The sequence below is a fragment of the Ictidomys tridecemlineatus genome, chromosome 5 (genome assembly GCF_052094955.1).
Source record: "Ictidomys tridecemlineatus isolate mIctTri1 chromosome 5, mIctTri1.hap1, whole genome shotgun sequence".
NCBI classification, from domain to species: Eukaryota; Metazoa; Chordata; class Mammalia; order Rodentia; family Sciuridae; genus Ictidomys; species Ictidomys tridecemlineatus.
The window spans coordinates 58,082,745-58,101,830 of NC_135481.1; the positions used below are offsets into that span (position 1 = coordinate 58,082,745).

The window sequence follows — 19,086 nt, forward strand, 5'->3', positions numbered from 1 at the left end:
AGCCCTCTGTCAGTTATATAAGTTACAAACATTTTCTCCCAAATATTTTCTCCCATTTCATAAGCTCTTTATCACTCCATTGTTTCCTTCACTGTGCAGAAGCTTTTGAGTTTAATGGAGTCCCACCCACTTTTCTACCTATGCTTTAGTTGCTTGTGCTGATGGTGTCATATCCAAGAAACTACCGTAAACACCAGCTTTTCCTCTGTGTTCTTCTACCAGTTTTACAGTTTGGAGTCAGTCTCACACTTAAGTCTTTAATCCACTTTAAGTTGAATGCTATCTATGGTATAAGAGTTCAATTTCATTCTTTGAATTTGGATATTCCATTTTTCTAAAACTATAGGTAGAAGAGACTATCCTTTCCCCATTGTGTAGTCTTCATGTTTTTTCAAATATTAGTTGATCCCATGTACATGGATTTATTTCTAGGTTCTCTATGTCCTTTGGTTTATATGTCTGTCTTTATGCTGGGACCATATTATTTTAGTTTTCTAGCTTTGTAATACATTTTGGAATCAGGAAGTGTGATACCTTCAGTTTTGTTCTTTTTTCTCAAGATTGCTTTGACTGTTTGGGGTCCTCTGTGGTTCCCTATGAATTTCAGGATTTTTTGTTTCTATTTCTGTGAACAAAAATGTCATTATTTTAAATACCTAAGTTCTACAGTCTGAAGATTGCTGATAAGGTATGAAGGAGAGATTAAACTGAATATTTTCTATACAGGTAACGATTAATGACAATAATGCTTAATTGAATGATCTCTCATGTCCCACAGATGTGTATTTGCTCATCTCTGCCCCACCATAAATCTTTATATATTTTTGGAGTTATTTTAGAATCATCATATGCATTATCACATTTCCATTGATCATTCTGTGAGGGAATCACCCTGTCCTAATGACCTCACATTACTTTTAAACATGCTCCAATGATACCCTTAATGAATCTACTATTATCAAGCCCACCAGTAACCTCCATGTGGCAAAATTCAAAAGGAATTCTTCATTTTCAATTTTACTTATATTTTAAAAGACTTCCAGACAGTTGTTCATTCTCTATTTGGCTTTCATAAAATCAAATAATTCAACTTTCACCCAATATCACCAGCTACTCTGTGTGTCCTCTCTGGCCTTTTCTCATCGGCTCGTCATCTAAATGTAGGAGTCCCTCAAGGCTTGATCTTTTCCCTTTCCTAGCTGTTGTGTCATTCTGAGTTATCACAGCTAGACTTTCAGGGCCTCTTATATATCAACGGCTTCCAAATTTACATGTCCTTCTGAACTCCAGGATTATAACCACAGACATAATGAATGCATATTTGTTGAGCACCTACCATTTACCAAGCACTATTCTAGGAAAATGATATTTTATGGTTTGTGAAATATACAGAATTCAAAATAATGTGTTCATAATTAAGGTTTTACTGGCACATGGCAATGTTCATTTATTTACATATTGTCTCTGGCTCTTTTCATATTTCTTTGACAAAGTGGCGTACACGAGGCAAAGACCATAGGGCCCACAAGGCCTAAAATACTGAATATCTGATCCTTTTTAGAAAAAGCTGTTTAACCCCTGGTCTCAACCAATATACTCTACTGCTTGCCAGCAAAAATCTCCACATGAAAAAGTCCTTTTTACAATCAATGGTAGAAAAATAAGAAAGAAAGAAAAAACATGTATCTTTGGATAAATGTGATTTTGCTCCCTTTAAAAGGCCAAGGCATTTCTCTTTTTAATTCAGCTGCCAAGAAAATCAAAGGCTCAATATGACCAAATTTAGTAACAGTGACAACTCCAGGGAACTGGACACCTCAATTGTGTTTAATCCTTTAATATGTAGATATGTATGTGTGTCTTATTATCTCATTTCATATTGATTTTAATTTTATGTTAAGACTATAATTTTGTGTAAAAGTCAATATAAATATGAACAAACATAAGGAAAAGTTATGTTTGGTGAATTATTTTAAGAGGTTTCCCTTAAATCATAAGGACAAAACCACCTTTCTCTGTGATGGCATAGGATTAAACAAGTACACATCTAAGTTCATGTGGTGAATTCCTTCATGATAAAAATGTTGTCTTGGGCTTGGGTTGTAGCTCAGCGGTAGAGTGCTCATCTAGCATAGGCGAGGCCCTGGGTTTGATCCTCAGCACCACATAAAAATAAATAAATAAATAAGATCAAGGTATTAAAAAATGTTGTCTTAAATAATGTTCATATTCATATACTTACACAGGCTCTAAAGCAAACATGCAATACCATTTGAAAAGTTTTTCTGAAGATTCAGAAATAATAATAAGTTGTGCATAGGCCGGGTACAGGGCACACACCTATAATCCCAGCAGCCTGGGAGACTGAGGCAGGAGGATCACAAATTCAAAGCCAACCTCAGCAACTTAGTAAGACCCTAAGCAACTCAGTGAGACCCTGTCTCTAAATGAAATTTAAAAAAAAAATTTTTAAAGGCTGGGGATAAGGCTTAGTGATTAAGTGCCCAAGGGTTCAATCCCCAGGACCAGGGGGGAAAATGTGCATAGAAGTGGAAGCCTTAGTGCCTGGAAAACTTCCTTCTGTGAAATAACCCACGCCCTGACACTCACATTCTATGCAGAAACGCCAGTATAAGAAGTCAGTTTGGTTAAGTGATCACACAAGGTCACATGTTTTATTAATTAGAAAGTAAAGGTCATAACACTAAGATTTGGGTTTTCCTATCAGTTCTTCTGATCTCCTATAGAATACCTTAAAAATAAAGTGTCAGGAAAGAAAAACTTCCACTAATTTGATGAGTGGGTTTTTTGTTTGTTTCCTTACTTGTTTTATTTTACTGCATTTAAATCTTTTACAATAGCCCTCAAAAATCCAAATAAATGAAATTCTTTTTCTGTAGGTTTGTAGGGAGTTTTCATTATAGGAACTTTACTAAAACAAATTAAAGATAAATTTAAAATCAGGAATATTAGATCTAAAATGCCCCTAAATGTAGATTACAGAACAAGGAGTTTGGGTGGAATATATGTGTTTTATAAAAGTGGGACAGGATTATTATGAGGCACAGTAAGATCCCATGGCTCTCTGAAATCTGTTCATTAAAATAGTGTTTTTAAGAGAACTCAGGTCCTCAAGGGAATTTAAAAAAACAAAATTTGGATATAGTTTTTGAAATATCACATACCAATTATGCAATGGAAAGCAGCTTTTCCTCAACACAGTATTAAAATACAACATTTTTTTTCAATATTAATCTAATATCCAGTCCAAGTTTGGCAGTGCAAGCTCAAATTCAAAACTTCACTATTTCTAACTATAATTATACCAATTGTGCTCAGCAAAATTACACACCTTTTATAAATTAATAAAAACAGAAACAAAAATTATAACAATCATAGATATACTTGGATTTAGAATACTTGCAATAGTAATCATAGCATGTTCATAAGGATTCAGAGATTTCAACAAATCCAAAAGCACAGGCATTTAGGAATAGTGCATTTACTTCACCGTTCTCAATGCAGGTAGGAACCATTCCCCTCTGTGTTAAACAAGAAAAAGTCAAAAAAAAAAAAAAAAGAATTTCCCCCTTTTAACTCAAATGGCTACTTTGCATAATCATTTAAAATTTTCTTAGGGAATTGGAAAATTTTAATGATTCCTGGAATTATTTTTCTCTGTCTCTATCATCAGGTTGTAAATTTCAAAAGAAGAAAAATGCTGGGTTTTTTGTTTTGTTTTGTTTTTTGGCTCACAGCTTTATCTCCAGTGCCTGACATAGTGTCTAGAACACACTAGATAAGCATAAGTCAGTGTTAATGTTGTAGGACCAGGAGTATGAACTGTGGAAACAAAAGTCTAAGAATCAGAATCAAACTGTGATTCAGTCATTTATTAGCTGTGTCATCTTGGGTAATTTATTTATTTTTCAGAATCTCCTCTTTATCTTTAAAATGGGGACTTCATGATCATGACACAGAGTAGGAATTTATCACACTAGGAAGGGCTTTGAGATGAGCATTCTCTAAGTGGGTGGTGCTCCATTGCCCTCTGACTCTTGGTCCACATTCTTCCAGGTGCCTCAGGTCTGGAAGCCAACGTGCTCTCAGTGTATTCTTTAAAACAGTACCAGCAGATCCAAAAAAGTACAAGCTCACTTACTCAGTCCTGCTCAGCTGTGAGTCCTAGACATCAGGACTATCTTAGTCACCATTGTCATTCCAGAGACGGAACATGTCTTGAATATAAGCAGGGCCTTAATGGAAACTTAACACTGCATACTAGAACAGGCAAGTGGATCTTTTTTTTTTTTAGAGAGTGAGAGAAGGGAGAGAGAGAGAGAATTTTTTTTAATATTTATTTTCTTAGTTCTCGGCGGACACAACATCTTTGTTGGTATGTGGTGCTGAGGATCGAACCCAGGTCGCACGAATGCCAGGCGAGCGCGCTACCGCTTGAGCCACATCCCCAGCCCCGCAAGTGGATCTTTACATTTCAACCTGTCCAACCATATCTACCTTTGTATTTGTGAATTTCTTTTCTAAACTTCCTATAAGGCCTCAGCTTTCAGTGCAAGAGAATTTTACCTACTTTTAAGGAGAACTTTCCATGTTTCTTTTAATCATGCAATATTTTGTTTTCAAGTTAATAGCTATTATTAAACCAAAATCCTTCTAACCTAAAAGTTAAGTGATCACGATGTGTTACCATTAAAAGTAAAAAGGATTTGGAGCTTGAGGCATTGATTTGACTTGTTTCCTTATCATATGAAAGGATGCTACTCAGCTGTTAAGAGCATTTAAATAAATGAACTACTAATCATATGGTACTCTGTGATTTATCTAATTACATGTTATTAAGAAAATCCTAAAATCATATGAATACTGATTTAGTGCTTTAGAAGACACTCTGAAGCAAAATAACTACCAGATTAAAGAGCAAAGTCTCTTCACATGTTCTGGCATTTTAAGATGTACCAGTAGACAAGGGGGATCTTAATTGAAACAGCTGGGTAAAACTTGGTGGTGGGGCTGAGTTGTTTCCCTTCCAACAGTGATCAGTTCCCACTGGGAGGAATGCTTCTCATTAACTTCTCATTTATTGTCAAGATAAAATTTGAAATATTAAACAATTTTTAAACACTGTCTTCTGATTTTTCCTGGGTATCAAAAAAGAAACAACTATTCTATCTCACTAAGTCTTCCATATATGAACTTAAATTTTAATTTTAGAAGTCCTGAACAATTATGAAAGAACATATATTTGGAGATCAGGTTTGATTGATCATCCAGGAACATGGCAACTAATGGGGAGACTAGTGGACTCCTTACTAGTGACTACTGAGACTCCTCACTTGCTAGTGTTGGTATCTTATCCATCCTCCCCCACCCACACTCTTTCTAGTTTATTCCAAAACCGTGAAATCCCTGCACATTCACAGTGGAACCTCTAACTCACATTAGAAGAGCTATGTTCAAGATTTCTAATGGCATCTCATGTACCCACCATACCTCACCCAAGCAGCCTGAACACATTTGCAGGGAGCCTCTGCTGCATGGCTTAAACACTGAGGTTATGACAATGCAATTCCAGTCAAAAGTTAGTTGGGCTTATTTTGTGGGGTATAGGATGATGATAAGTAGGGAAAGTTTACTTAGAAGAATAAAGAAGGGAAAACAGGAACAGCTGAGGTATGATAAGAAGACACTTGTCTACCAGATATTGATATTCAGCATGGGGAAGAGTGGTATGAAAACAGGTTCTGCAAAGCCAACTGGGTCCAACCTTAGTTTCATCGTTTGTGTTGCAAGGCAAGTCATTTAATTTTTTAGGGTCTAGTTTCTGTATTAGTAAATGGGGACAATTACGTACATATGTGTTGGAAAGAGCAAATATTACATATGCTGAGATTACTGGCCTACTGAATTCGTAAAAAAAGATTAATATCTAGGATTTATAATGTTATTTGGAAAAATTACATGAAATTTATATTAATTATAGCCTATTGGATCTTTAAGAAAAAGAACTATTAAAATAATATAGTATGTGATAAATATATCAGTGTTATCGATTAAAATTATATAAACGATAAAATGTGCTTATCCTTTTACATGGAAAACCCTACTCTTAGTGTTATAATGTAATAATTAATCATCTTAATTATCCAATAACAGAAAAATGATATAATATATTAGGATATCCTTAAAGTAGAACCCAAATGTTTATATAATACAGATTGAACATCTCTAATCCCATCACCTGAAATCAAAAATATTCCAAAACCCAAAAATTGTGGAATATGATCCTACAAGTGGAAAATTCCACACTTGGCCTCATGCAATGGGTTACAATTCAAACACAGGGGCAGGCTGGGGTTGTGGCTCAGAGGTAGAGGGTTCACCCAGCATGTGTGAGGCACTGGGTTCCATCCTCAGCACCATATAAAGTAAAATAAAGACATTGTGTTTACCTATAACTAAAAAATAAATATTTTTTTTTAAAAATAGGGGCACTGAAAATATTGATAAAATTACTTTCAGGATGTGTATATAAGGTATATATGAAACAGATGAATTTCATGTTTAGATATGGATCCTATTCCCACAAATCACATTATGCATACACAAAAATTCCAAAACTCTTATGATTTTGAGCATTTCAGATAAAGGGTATTCAACCTGTATATATATATTTATAATATACACAAATGTTCACGAAATCACAGAGAATAAACATGGCATGGTATAGTTCAGTAAGTGGTTGGATTATTATTTTCTTCTTTTTTGGGGATCTTATATCTAATTTTATACAACAGTCATGTGTTTCTATTAAATAAACATTGTTAGAAACAAAACAGTAACGTAATCATGGATGTGGTGTAGTTTTTTTTCAAAAAGTATTGTGGTACTCAGTTCTAACATTTATTCACCCTCCAGAGAAGTGATAATAGAATGTACAAAGCGATCTGCTGGTCAGATCCTTCCCCACATAGCACCTGTGCCATCTGTGCCCTCATAATATATAGGAAGCAAGTCTGTGGATAATGCCCTCCAAGGCACCAAACCCAGGTAGTGCTTCTAGAATATTCTCAACAAATATCTGCTGATTAGTTTCATCAGATTGGGGGTACAAACATGTCTCTGTATCAACACATATGTTATTATTGATTTTTCATTAAGATTTTTAACCAACATGATATTCAGTTGAAATTACCCTATGATACATGGAATGCATAGTTTGTGTAAGTTAATTAATGATTTATTAGTAGTTAATAAATTCACTAGATCTTTGGGGTTTTTTCTTTCTATTGATTTCCACTTTCAGTCCAGTTACTTGATGATAAGTTCTTAGGTAATTTGAATTTTAGGATAAAATTCATGAAAAGTTTTAGTTCATAGTGAGTTTTGTTAGCCAATTTCTAGTGTTTTCTTTCCTACTACCTTCTGTGACCCACAGCCTCACAACCTGAATTATTCATCCTGCTTTTTAAAAATCTTATGTAACATCCTGTACTATATTTCAAGCATCATCACAACTTGGAATCATGTTTCTCTCTATAATTATTTAAGTCTTTCCTTCTCTATTGGACTCGGAGCAACATAAGAGCTGTGATCATGTTCACTTACCATCCAATAGCAATGACTACAAAACCCTACAATATCATGTCTTCCTTTTATATGAATGTAAATTTTTAAAAATGGCTATTTTCCCAAGTTTTATGAATTCTACCATAAAATAGATCCTTTCTTCATTGATGTCTCCTCTCAGAGATGACCCAGAAAAAAATTAAGACCTCAAGAAAATTTAAGATCTAAAGAAATGATCAAGGATACGAATATAACAAAACAAGAGAATGTCAAGGTCTCAAGCAAAGATTCACAAAAAGCAAATCTGAGAGGAAGCCATCAAGTTGCACAGCCATGTGGCCCAGTCCTGGATGCTAAAACCACACAGAGCAGGACCACAGAGCAGTATTGTGAGCAATTGGCAGGGAATAGACAGAGGAGCCTCTTTCTTACATAATGATGTGTCCTTTTAATTATTCACTACATTTTTCTCCACCCTCTTGCTGCCTTCTGCTGTGCCAGACAGGGATGCCCATGGTTATTTGGCACTACTAGTAAAGGAGCTAAAAGTGGATTTTTCAGTTCTTCATAGGATATAAAAGAATACAAAATCAAAAGCAATCAGCCTGTGCCAAAAAACAGGCATCTTTTAGTCATTATCATAAAAACCAAGAAAGAGATGGGAGAGTGGGTGGAGAGGAAAAAAATCACAAAGCCCTGGAAGAAAATTAGCACACTCACACAAATGATGATAACAAGAGCAATCACAGAAAGAGAAGCATCATTTTTAAAAAAAAAAAAAATGTTCAATTTATAAAATCCAATCATCCGCATAATCCAACCTTTATCTAAAAACTGCAAAAGTAGTAGGAAGCATTATGATCTCATTTGGATAGGTGTTTCAATAGCCATTACTACAGATTTACTCAAGTGGGAGTTTGAAAATAGATCAATCAAGGCTTCTCAGAACAAAATAATAGGTTGGGTACAAACACCTACTCATAGCATGATACCATCTGCATGTGGATTGATTCATGATTTAATTTTTTCCCAAAGTCTGACAAGTATTTATATATTTATGTTCAATGTATATGTATGCAGAAATACTTTGTTCATCCCCATATACTACAATTGATGCTCTATTTTCATCTATGTTTAAAGATAACCATATTCCCCTAAATACCAAGAAAAGATTAAGAAAATGAAGCCAGGGCCTGTTGAAGTCCTTGGGGCTTACGACCAGTAAAGAAAGAAATGTTTTACAACCACAATGGACTAACTCATATGCTACTTCCTATAACTGCTTACCCAGCCAATGAAGGTGCATGGTAGTATCTCTATTATAGACATGAACACAGAACAATGGAACCCAACCCTCGTGGTCTGGATAAAGCCTAATTATGGAGCAAGTCCTCATAACCCTATGGTTGTGGCTTAGATATGAGGTATCCCCTAAAATCTTGTGTGTGAGACAATGCAAGAATTTTCAGAGGTGAAATGATTAGATTAGGAGAGCTATAACCTGATCCATGGCCTAATCCACTGATATGGATTAACTAGGTGGTAACTATAGGCAGGTTGTATGTGATTGAAAGAAGTAAGTAATGGGGTTTATATTTTATCCTTGTTGAGTGGAAATCTCTTTGCTTCCTGATTTTCATGTCCTGAGCTGCTTTCTTCCACCATGTCCTTTTGCCATGACATTCTGGTTCATTTTAGGCTCAAAGCTGTGGAGTCGGCCATATGTAGATTGAGACCTCTGAAACCATGAGTCAAAATAAACTTCTCCTCCTCAAATGTTCTTGTTAGGTCTTTTCATCACAGGGACACAGAAGCTAACTAAAACAATCAATCTGGACAATTCCTTCTTCTCATTCCTGTTTTGTAGCCCTTCTTCAGAGGTTAATGGCCAAGTGATGAGACAATGAAATACAAATTAGCCTGCACCATTGCACTAAAGTAATTTCAACATGCTACAAAAAGAATGAGCTTAATATTATTCCTAGATAGAGGTTTGAGTCATTCAGCATTTGGTTATGCAATGTCTCTTTATCATTTCTATAGAAAAATAATACCCCCCCCAACAGCTGATAGGCAAAATGTTTAAATAATTTTATTAGCTAACAATAATATAAAGCTTGTGCTGGAAAATTCTTAAACTTTGTCACAGCCATGGCAAATTAATATATACATGCGACTGTTCCAAATTACCATTAGAGAAAATATTAAAGTTCTCATTTGCTTGTAATATTTCTAATAATTTCCTGAGTGTTATTTTATTTAAATTCTGATACATGGAAGAAAATATATAACTGTAGCTTCAAATAAATTTTACTGTCTCAGATAAGGGGTGCAGGTCGCTAGAAAAGAGAAATGACAACAATAACTCTGAAAGCTCACTTCATATTATTGCAGTAGGTAATGACTGAGAGAGCAGCAGGCAGAGCTGCCACAGCAGTTGAGTTCTCTTCACATGATTAGGTAATAATGGAAAAGTTAGGGGGCTGGGGTTGTGGCTCAGTGATAGAGCACTCTCCTTGCACGTGCAAGACCCTGGGTTTGATCCTCAGCACCACATAAAAATAAATAAGTGAAATAAAGGTATTGTGTCCAACTATGACTAAAAATAAATAAATAAATATTTTTTAAAAAATAATGAAAAAGTTACAGTTTTCAGGTATTGGGAGCTTAATGTTTCATATCACAGTCTGAAGAACAGCTTTCTATGGTACCCCAGTTATGTTTCCTATTCTACAAGAGGTAACTTAAAGACCATGGGGGAAAACACTTCAATTGCCCAATACCAGCCTGGTTTAGTCCCATTAATGATTCTGAGACCTCATGATTTTTTAAAGCTAGTATTTGTTTTATCAACTTCAAAGAGCCAGTTAGTTTTATTTGTAAAATTACAGTACATAGATATACTACCCAAATGTAGCTGGGAAATAATAATTGAATTATTTATAAAAAAATTTTTATGTAGTTCTGTACAGAATCCATCGAATATATGTGAACTGTAAATGAAATGTGATATATAATAGTAGTTTAATCATTCAGACACAAATCTATAATCTTAGTGTCAAGACCTGCAAATAAGAGCAACCCAGATTGGTTTTATTTTTATCTTCAAGTGGCTACACTAACATGACATATTACCACAACCCATTTCTTGATGGAACCCTCTTGGATGACTAGTGCTTTACTCCTGGGTTACCCCAGAAACCCTGTGAAGAATTTAAATATTAAAACAAGAAATTGATGCCCCATATGAAAACTTCATCCCTGTTTTTCACATTTAGGAATACAAAGAAATACCTTCCAAATTTAAAAAGAAAACAAAACATAAAAGTAAATGGATAAAACGAAGATACTTTAGCTTGTAGAAAAAAAAAATCACTTACTTATTTGGAAGAAATCATGTGCATCTGTAATGAATTTGGTTTAAAAATTCTAAGATTTTCAAATGTGCAAAAATCTCAGTTTGTTTAAATTTTGCCTGAATGTGTTGTAAAACTCTCCCAGAACATTCCATTTAGTAGCATCTTCCTCCTGAAACTTTGTGCCTTTACAAAACACAAAATGAAGACCAAGAAGGTTTTTTCCTACTGATTTTTTCCAAGCTATATGTTAGAAAAAGGCAGTCAGAACAGCAAATAAAATAATCAGGTTTTAGGCTTCATTCTATAAAATAAGCTGGGAAAAAAAATCCAGTATGATGGGAAAAAATTATACATTGTAGATGTTTTGCATCGTCCCCAAAGCTGAAAATAACATCCTAGTAATTTATTTCATTAGAATTATTTCCTAGGAAAGTTAGTTCCAACTGCAGAATAGATTTTTCTGAGCTTCAGCCATCATCCTTCCTATTTTTTTCCCATAATCTTCTTTTACCCTTTCAAATCCTCACTCATTTCACCCATTTCTCTGTCTTTTAAGGCACAAAATGGGAACAAGTGGCAAAATCCAGGGGATAGTTTTGGTTATTAAAGACAAAAAGAATCTAAAGCAACTCTAGCAATTTTTCAAATAAAAAAATTAATCTAGGCACTGTTATCTATTTTTAAAATTATGCCTAAAATAAAATTTCTTAATAGAAATGTTAGTCTCCACATCTGTACAGATTTTAATGCCACTATAGTATTAGCGAATGCATTACTTGTATAAGGAAAGTTTAGACTAAATTATATCACAGTGATTAATTTGCTTGTGGGTTAAACATAAATTCAGAAATCTATGAAACTATATATGTGGAAAAGATGGAAAGAAATCTCAGTAATTGGAGTGAAAGTTTTTCTCTAATTTGCTCTAATGCATCATTAAATTCAATTATATGTGGAACTGAAAAAAATACAGTCATTTTAGAACACAAAAGAGAAGCATTAAAACAGACATTGAGCTTTATATACTATAATTCATCTTTTAGTTTATACTCATAATTAAATTATTTTAAAACGCCATTAATAAAATATCTGAAACCATCAACAAACTGTGCAGTAAGAAACATGATAAGACAAAGAATTTAGCTTACTGAGGAACAGAGGAGCCTAACATCAAATGCTGAATAATTGTTAAAATTCAGATGTTCTCTACTAGAGTTATATCCTAAAGTCCATGCATAATTCTAAGATTATGACTACCAGAGAATTTTTATGATTACTGTCATCAACCTTTCATTGTTTCCACACTTATACTTCAACAGTTTCAATCAATTTGGCTCTTATCAAACACCTACAGAACAAATGAATATATGATTGGTTAGAAAGAAAACTTTACTACAAAATTCATAAATGTTGGGCTGGGGATGTGACTCAAGCGGTAGCATGCTTGCCTGGCATGCATGGGGCGCTGGGTTCAATCCTCAGCACCACATAAAAATAAAATAAAGATGTTATGTCCACCGAAATTAAAAAATAAATATTAAAAAATTTTCTCTCTCTCTCTCTCTCTCTCTCTCTCTCAAAAAAAAAAAAAATCCATATATGCTCTTTGGATGCTATGTTGAGAAAAAACACAAGGGAACAAAGGAGGGAAGCACAGACCCATTGGTGGCTATTACAATCTTGGGTCGAGCATGATGGTAACTTGGACCAGGCGATAGCAATGGAGTAGTGAGAAAGGACATGGAGACAAAAGGTTTAAATGCCAGGGGCTTGGTCCTAAGCAACTCAAAAGCAGAGTTTCCATGAATTTAACTAGAGGAAATGAATAGGAGCTTTATTTTCGACAATTTCATTGGACCTGAGAAAGTGGCAGGACAGGTGAGACCGTAGTTCAGGGAACAGGTTCAAGATGAGTAAGTACATTTGGGTCTTGTGTGTGTGTGTGTGTGTGTGTGTGTGTGTGTGTGTATAAATATTTTTTTAAAGATAGACTTTATTCAGAGAGAGAGAGCGAGAGAATGAGATCGAGAGAGAGAAATAAAGAGAGAGAGAGAATTTTTCAGTATTTACTTTTTAGTTCTCGGCAGACACAACATCTTTATTTTATTTTTATGTGGTGCTGAGGCTCGAACCCAGCGCCCCACGCATGCCTGGCGAGCACGCTACCACTTGAGCCACATCCCAGCCCTGTTGCATATATTTTTAAAGTCATGAGATTGGATAGTACCACTGCAAGAGTAAATGTAGAGAGAAAAGGGAAGAAACAAAAGGTATGAGCTCTGGAATAGCCCCAAATGTATACTATCTAAAACTAAAAAAATTCTCTCTCTCTCTCTCTCTCTCTCTAAAAAGAAAAAAAAGAAAAAAAGAAAGAAAGAAATACTCCATCTTCTAGAGTTATATAATAAATACAGAGACAGTCACCATAGCCTTTGCTAAGACTGGGCATTATCTTGGTCCATTTGACATTAAAATGGTTTCTTGATATTTTAATTTTTACTGTTACAAATGAAAATACTTTTGTATGTTTATTAATTTTTGTCTTTACAAATTATTTGTATCTTTTGCTCATTTTTTCTCCCCAAGTGATCTAATTCTTATTAATTTATAAAATCACTTTCCATATTAAAATAATGAATCTTTCACTTGTGACACTTGCTGCAAATCCTTTACCTTATTTTTATTTTTCTGGTTTTCTAATGTGAGAGGTTTCACATTTTGTGAGTCAAACCTCTTTCTCAGTTACATTGTTATGTATTACTTTAACACGTATAAAAATATGTCAAATATATCTGCATATTTAACAGTTAATTGTTTCTTATTTTTTAATTTGACTTTTAGTTCTGATATTTATGTTAGGCTATGAGGAAGATGTTTATAAATATAAGATTTGTAGTTCATTTTATAATCATATTACATAATGTATCAATTATAGCTTTGCTGTTTGTCTTTTAATTTATATTCATGTCTCATCTAGAGTTAGGTCTAGTCTTAGATATTTATTCTCTTTGTTTTGTTTGCTAATTACTTTGTTTATAACCTTAACACTTTATTATTGTAAAGTTATATATTATATATACTATATACTTGTTCAATTACTGAATATCTAACAGACATGCGAGTCTTCTGCTCTGTTGTTAGTTGCCCACTAAATCAGAGAGTTGGATGTCAATTTTTTTCCCTTCTTGTTCCATATAGCATATAGTGTGCAGTCTGAATATTATTTTTAAGTTCAGTGTCATTGAGGGTGTAATTACTAGGAACTCCTACACCCCAACTGCAGGATCAAAGCAATGTCTTTTCTTTCTTCTCTCCATGTACAGTGCTATTACACTAGCTTTTATGCATCTGGGTAGAAATTTTCTTCATACATGAAATATAAAAATCAATAATCATGGAATGTGTTTTATACACATATAATAAAACTTTTATATTTGTCACAGTTACTTAAATCTGCTTTTCTTATTGGTTTTTAAAAAAAAAACTTGTAAGTGTTTTGTGGTACCTGTTATCCAATCTCCCTCTAACCATGTTCCCTTCTCCTCTCCCACATCTTCTAGTACTCACTACTTTTAAATTCAAATTTGCCTCATTTCACTTAATATCATGTCCTCCAGTTTATTTTTTACACATGACAAGATATAAATTTTTGTGAGAGGATAATATCCTATATTGTGTACATATGCTGCATCTTTTTTCTCATTCATCTGTGCATGTACACCTACAATGATTTCATGTCTTGGCTATTGTGGGTAGTCTTGCAATAAACATACAGTGCAAATATTTCTTTATTATATTGCTTTGGTTTCATATCATATGTATCCAGAAGTGGTTTATATATAATATCCTATGGTAGATCTGTTTTTAATTTTTTGAGGAAACTCCATAGTGCTCTCCATAATAGCTATGCTAATTTACATGCCCACCAACAGTGTATAAGATTTCCCTTTTCACCACATCTTTACTATCATTTGTTACTTTTTTATTTTTTTTTTGATAACAGCCATTCTAACCAGGGTGAGAAGATCTCTCCCTATAGGTTTGATTTGCATTCTCCTGACAGCTAATGACATTGAGCATTTTTTCATATATCTATTGACCATTTGTATTTTTCTTCTGAGAAATGCCTGTTCAGATCACAAGCGCAGTTAGACAGAAGGAATAAGTTCTACTGTTCCACACACAGTAGGGCAGTGAAAGTTCACAATAGCCCACTATATATATTTTATGAATAACTAGAAAAGAACATATCCATGGTTTTAAACACAAAGAAATGAAAATGCTGATCAATACACATTGTACAGATGTATTGAATTGTCACACTGTATCCCATAATCATGTATAATTATTAGGCGTTAATTTTTTAAATAGGCAAAAAGAGAAAAAGAAAAATATAACCGTAAGGAATTACCACTCGAGATATTTTCTAAAACAAATGCTAATCCATTTAATATTTTAAATATCTCTTCAAAAATATGTCATTTTAATTAGATTTTTATTTTACCTTTGATATGAGACTTAGAAATTGTTTTCTGTCACATGGCACAGGCACCTGCAGACACAGTCCATGTCACTGAATGACACCCTAACTACTTGTGAATCAGACAGGTGAGCATGTCCTCAAAGGCAGGCATTGGGAAAAATTGCTCCATTTCTGAACCACCCCAATATCTGGGAATACAGAGAACAAAATCTGCCTTGTAAGCATAGGCCCTAGGCCAAGTCCTTTTTTAATATGCAAAAGGTCATAATGACATCATTTCATTGATGTTTTCTGTTAGCTACCATGGGACCCTGTTGTGTTTTCTGGAAAGAAAAACATCTCACTAAGATAGTGATTAACAAGGCAGGGGTTGCCTCTGGATCTATTTAACTTAATGCAGACTTCAAAGGACCTCCTGCATTGGATAACTTTAACTCTATTTCTCTCATCCTCATTCTGATGAAGATCTTCTTTCTCCTCTGGAGACTTTTCATATATTGGCTCAGGTATATATTAATCAAATTTCATAGAAATGCTGCTTTTCCCTCCGTAGTCATGAATACTACTATATGGCCATTTAACTAGAAAATCTATATTGCATCTGGAAAAAGGTTGAAAGAAGATTAGATCAACGATTCCTCAATTCCTTCCTATACCTACCCCTGATTATCTCTTACATGCACTCCTTCTGAAGGTGCCTCTGCCTCAACTGTTACATTCCATATCCACTCCCCAATCTTCCCCTCAACTATTTGATCCTAACAACACCTGCTCTAGCTTAAAACTACTTATTTGTTTTACAAAATTCCCCTAACTAAACATCTACTGTAGTCAAAGTGCTTTCTCTTCTACGTTAAAAAAAAAAAAAAAAAAAAAGCTTATTGCACAGGTCTTGGGGTGGCAGGGACACAAGTTAACCCCATGTGGTTTAAAAACAACAACTACAACAATACAAAAGTAATTTGAAGAAAATGGCCAGGAAGTTATTGACTATCACATGTTAAAAAATCAGTACCTAACAGGAAGTCTTCACTAAAATTTGTAAAGTTAAATAGCTCAAGTGGGCATCCTCTAAAATTACACACATATTGTATTTGTCATGCCCGATGTTTGATGTGAATCAGCTAGGTATAGGAAGTGAGAATTTTTAAAAATTATTTTGTTTATTATAAGGAGAACTTTGGGTCCTTGTTTGCCCAAATATGAAGTCAACAGAAAAAATTAAAAGCAGTTCCATGAAAAGACAATTAAGAAATTACAGTTGTCAGATGATTGGATGGGGAGCCACCCCTTGTTTAAAGGGAGGCATCTCTTGTAAACCAAAGTGGAAAATAAAAACTTTCAACTTACTTTATACAACATCTGCAAAGGAAAAAAATAATAATTGGAGGGTAGCATGGACAAAAACATCATTTTTTTTCTTTGTTTATAGCAGAGATGTTAATAATTTTTAAATGGACAAAAAAGCCAAAGAAGAAATCAGAGTAAAATCTAGCAGCAGAAATGACAGCACTCTGAGAGTTAAAGAGGAATGAAGCAAATTACATTGAGTGGTAATAAGAGCATTTTAGTGAAATGGAATAATTAGTTGTTTTCAGGAAACAAATTTCATAAATTAAGTATCATCATTAAAACGAATTAATGATTAATAGTTGAGTCCTCTGTTCCTTTAAAGTTATCAAAATAAATATGATGGATTGAAATGTCACAAAACACAGAGTATCATCTACAAAACAACCTGTGGATAGGAAAGTTATATTCATCAAAGCTCCTTTTAAATAGAATATTAATAACAACAACAATAATAAACCAAACCTTTTCTGTGTCAATTCCTTTTGACATGGACCATGTTGAAACAATATAATCCATGACTCGTTCACTAAGGCCTTTTGGGACCTGATAGAGCTTCAGAAAGTCCCGAACATTATTCAGCATCTCGTGGTATCGGTTGGTGTTGGCATACATTTGCTGAAAAATTGTGGTGACATTTCCAAAAATAGTTGCATAAAGAAGAGCTGAAAAAGAAGAATGAAGGAAATAAAACAAATATCCCAAAAATATTTAAGAGATGATTTTTTAAATTTACATGGGTTAATGCCTAAAGAGAGCACCTGGCTCCTGGTATTCACTTAGGAAATGTTACCTTCCATGTGATAAACATGATTTTGTACGCATGTACCATACTGGTCAACCTAACAAAGCATGAGGGTGGTTAAAATATGTAATAATGAATCAGATGATCCAAAGTTATAATTTTACCTTAGAAATTCTAGCCTTAGGATTAAAGTTAACCTCCAGCCTCATCCTCCTGAAAAAAAGCCTAATGCATTTAAATTGTTCCAGGGACTGATGATCTAGCTTAGAAATGCAGGCTTCTTCTTACTGCTGACTGCTCCCAGCTTTTGGAATACTTCTCTGGTTATAAATATTTTTGACAGCACATCAGAAATATATGGAGTGGAGACAAATTAAAATGCTCCATTTTTAGAAGTTTTGGGAGATAATCAGAGTTGGAATTAAAAGCTAAAATAAAATTTTGGAGGTGCCTGGAGTTATGAAACTCATGTCAGTATGCCACTGGCTATAAGTTTTTTGATCCCATCATTTTAAGAATAAAGACAGCTCACTGAGCACTGTTATTTATCTCCTGGAAGCCATGAACGGCAATGACTGTTGCCCCCTTCTACATCCTTAATTTACCAAATCTTCTTTCTTCAAATCTGGTCAGGCTATGAATAATGACTTGCTGTTTTAGAACTGTAAAAATTTTAAAAGTACTTGAGTTTAGCCAGAAGAGAACACACCTCCAGTCTCCGACTCTAGATGCAAGAGATCATTACCGGGAAGCTCTTTCGAAAAGGGGACAGTACTTTATCCACCTAATAGTCAGTAAAACAAGTGTTTAGTAACCACAGGCTTTGTGTAATAAAGCAGAATATCAGGTGGTGATCATTTACATCCTGCATCCTCTAATCATTTGAAAACAACTCCTCTAAACGGAGTGTGGGGAAAAATAAAAGTTTCATTTTGTAACTTCATGAGCCAAATCCCATTTAATGAAACTAGTAGAAAATCACGATAGCAAAGCAACTTATGATCCTTAATATACTATTTTGGATATATCATTTGTGTCTTCATCAACAGTTGTTCTCCTCAGAGTATAACAGATTTTAATTTCACAAATGAAAGCTATTATTTTATAAACATTTAGTCTGTTTTCCTGCAGAAAAGTAGGAGTTTTGATTCCAAGGACAACTTTTAAGATAGATGATATCTTTCTAAAACTGAGTAGAAATACAGCTGAAGTTTCTAAACTGCGTCTTTAAATCTTTGAATATTCATATTTTAAAACTTTAAAAAAGTAATCACAGAACTAACATCAATATTATATCATTGTTGCTAGTAATAAAGACTAAAGACGAAAAGAAGCAATGGGAACAACTAAATGATAGAAGAACCATCTAACAAAAATGGAATTTCAAGTTTACAGAAAAGAGAAAAAAAAGGAGAGTTTATGTTTTTAAAATAATGAATACTTTAGGGGTTAATAAAATAATGCTTTAATTATAATGGGGCACTATTACAAAACATCATTTTTTGTAATAGTGCCCCATTATATAAACGGCTAATATCACAGAACTACCTATTTTGATATAT

The 19,086-nt window shown here is 33.9% G+C and overlaps 1 protein-coding gene across 1 annotated transcript in view; it reads right to left on the reverse strand.

Moving 5' to 3' along the window:
• The window catches only part of Kcnh5 (potassium voltage-gated channel subfamily H member 5), a 293,603-nt gene that overhangs the window by 100,315 nt on the left and 174,202 nt on the right, over positions 1 to 19,086 (reverse strand). The window contains exon 8 of the mRNA XM_078050022.1: positions 17,245 to 17,444. Within this exon, the coding sequence (XP_077906148.1) occupies positions 17,245 to 17,444 (200 nt within the window). The remainder of the gene's footprint in view (positions 1 to 17,244; positions 17,445 to 19,086) is intronic.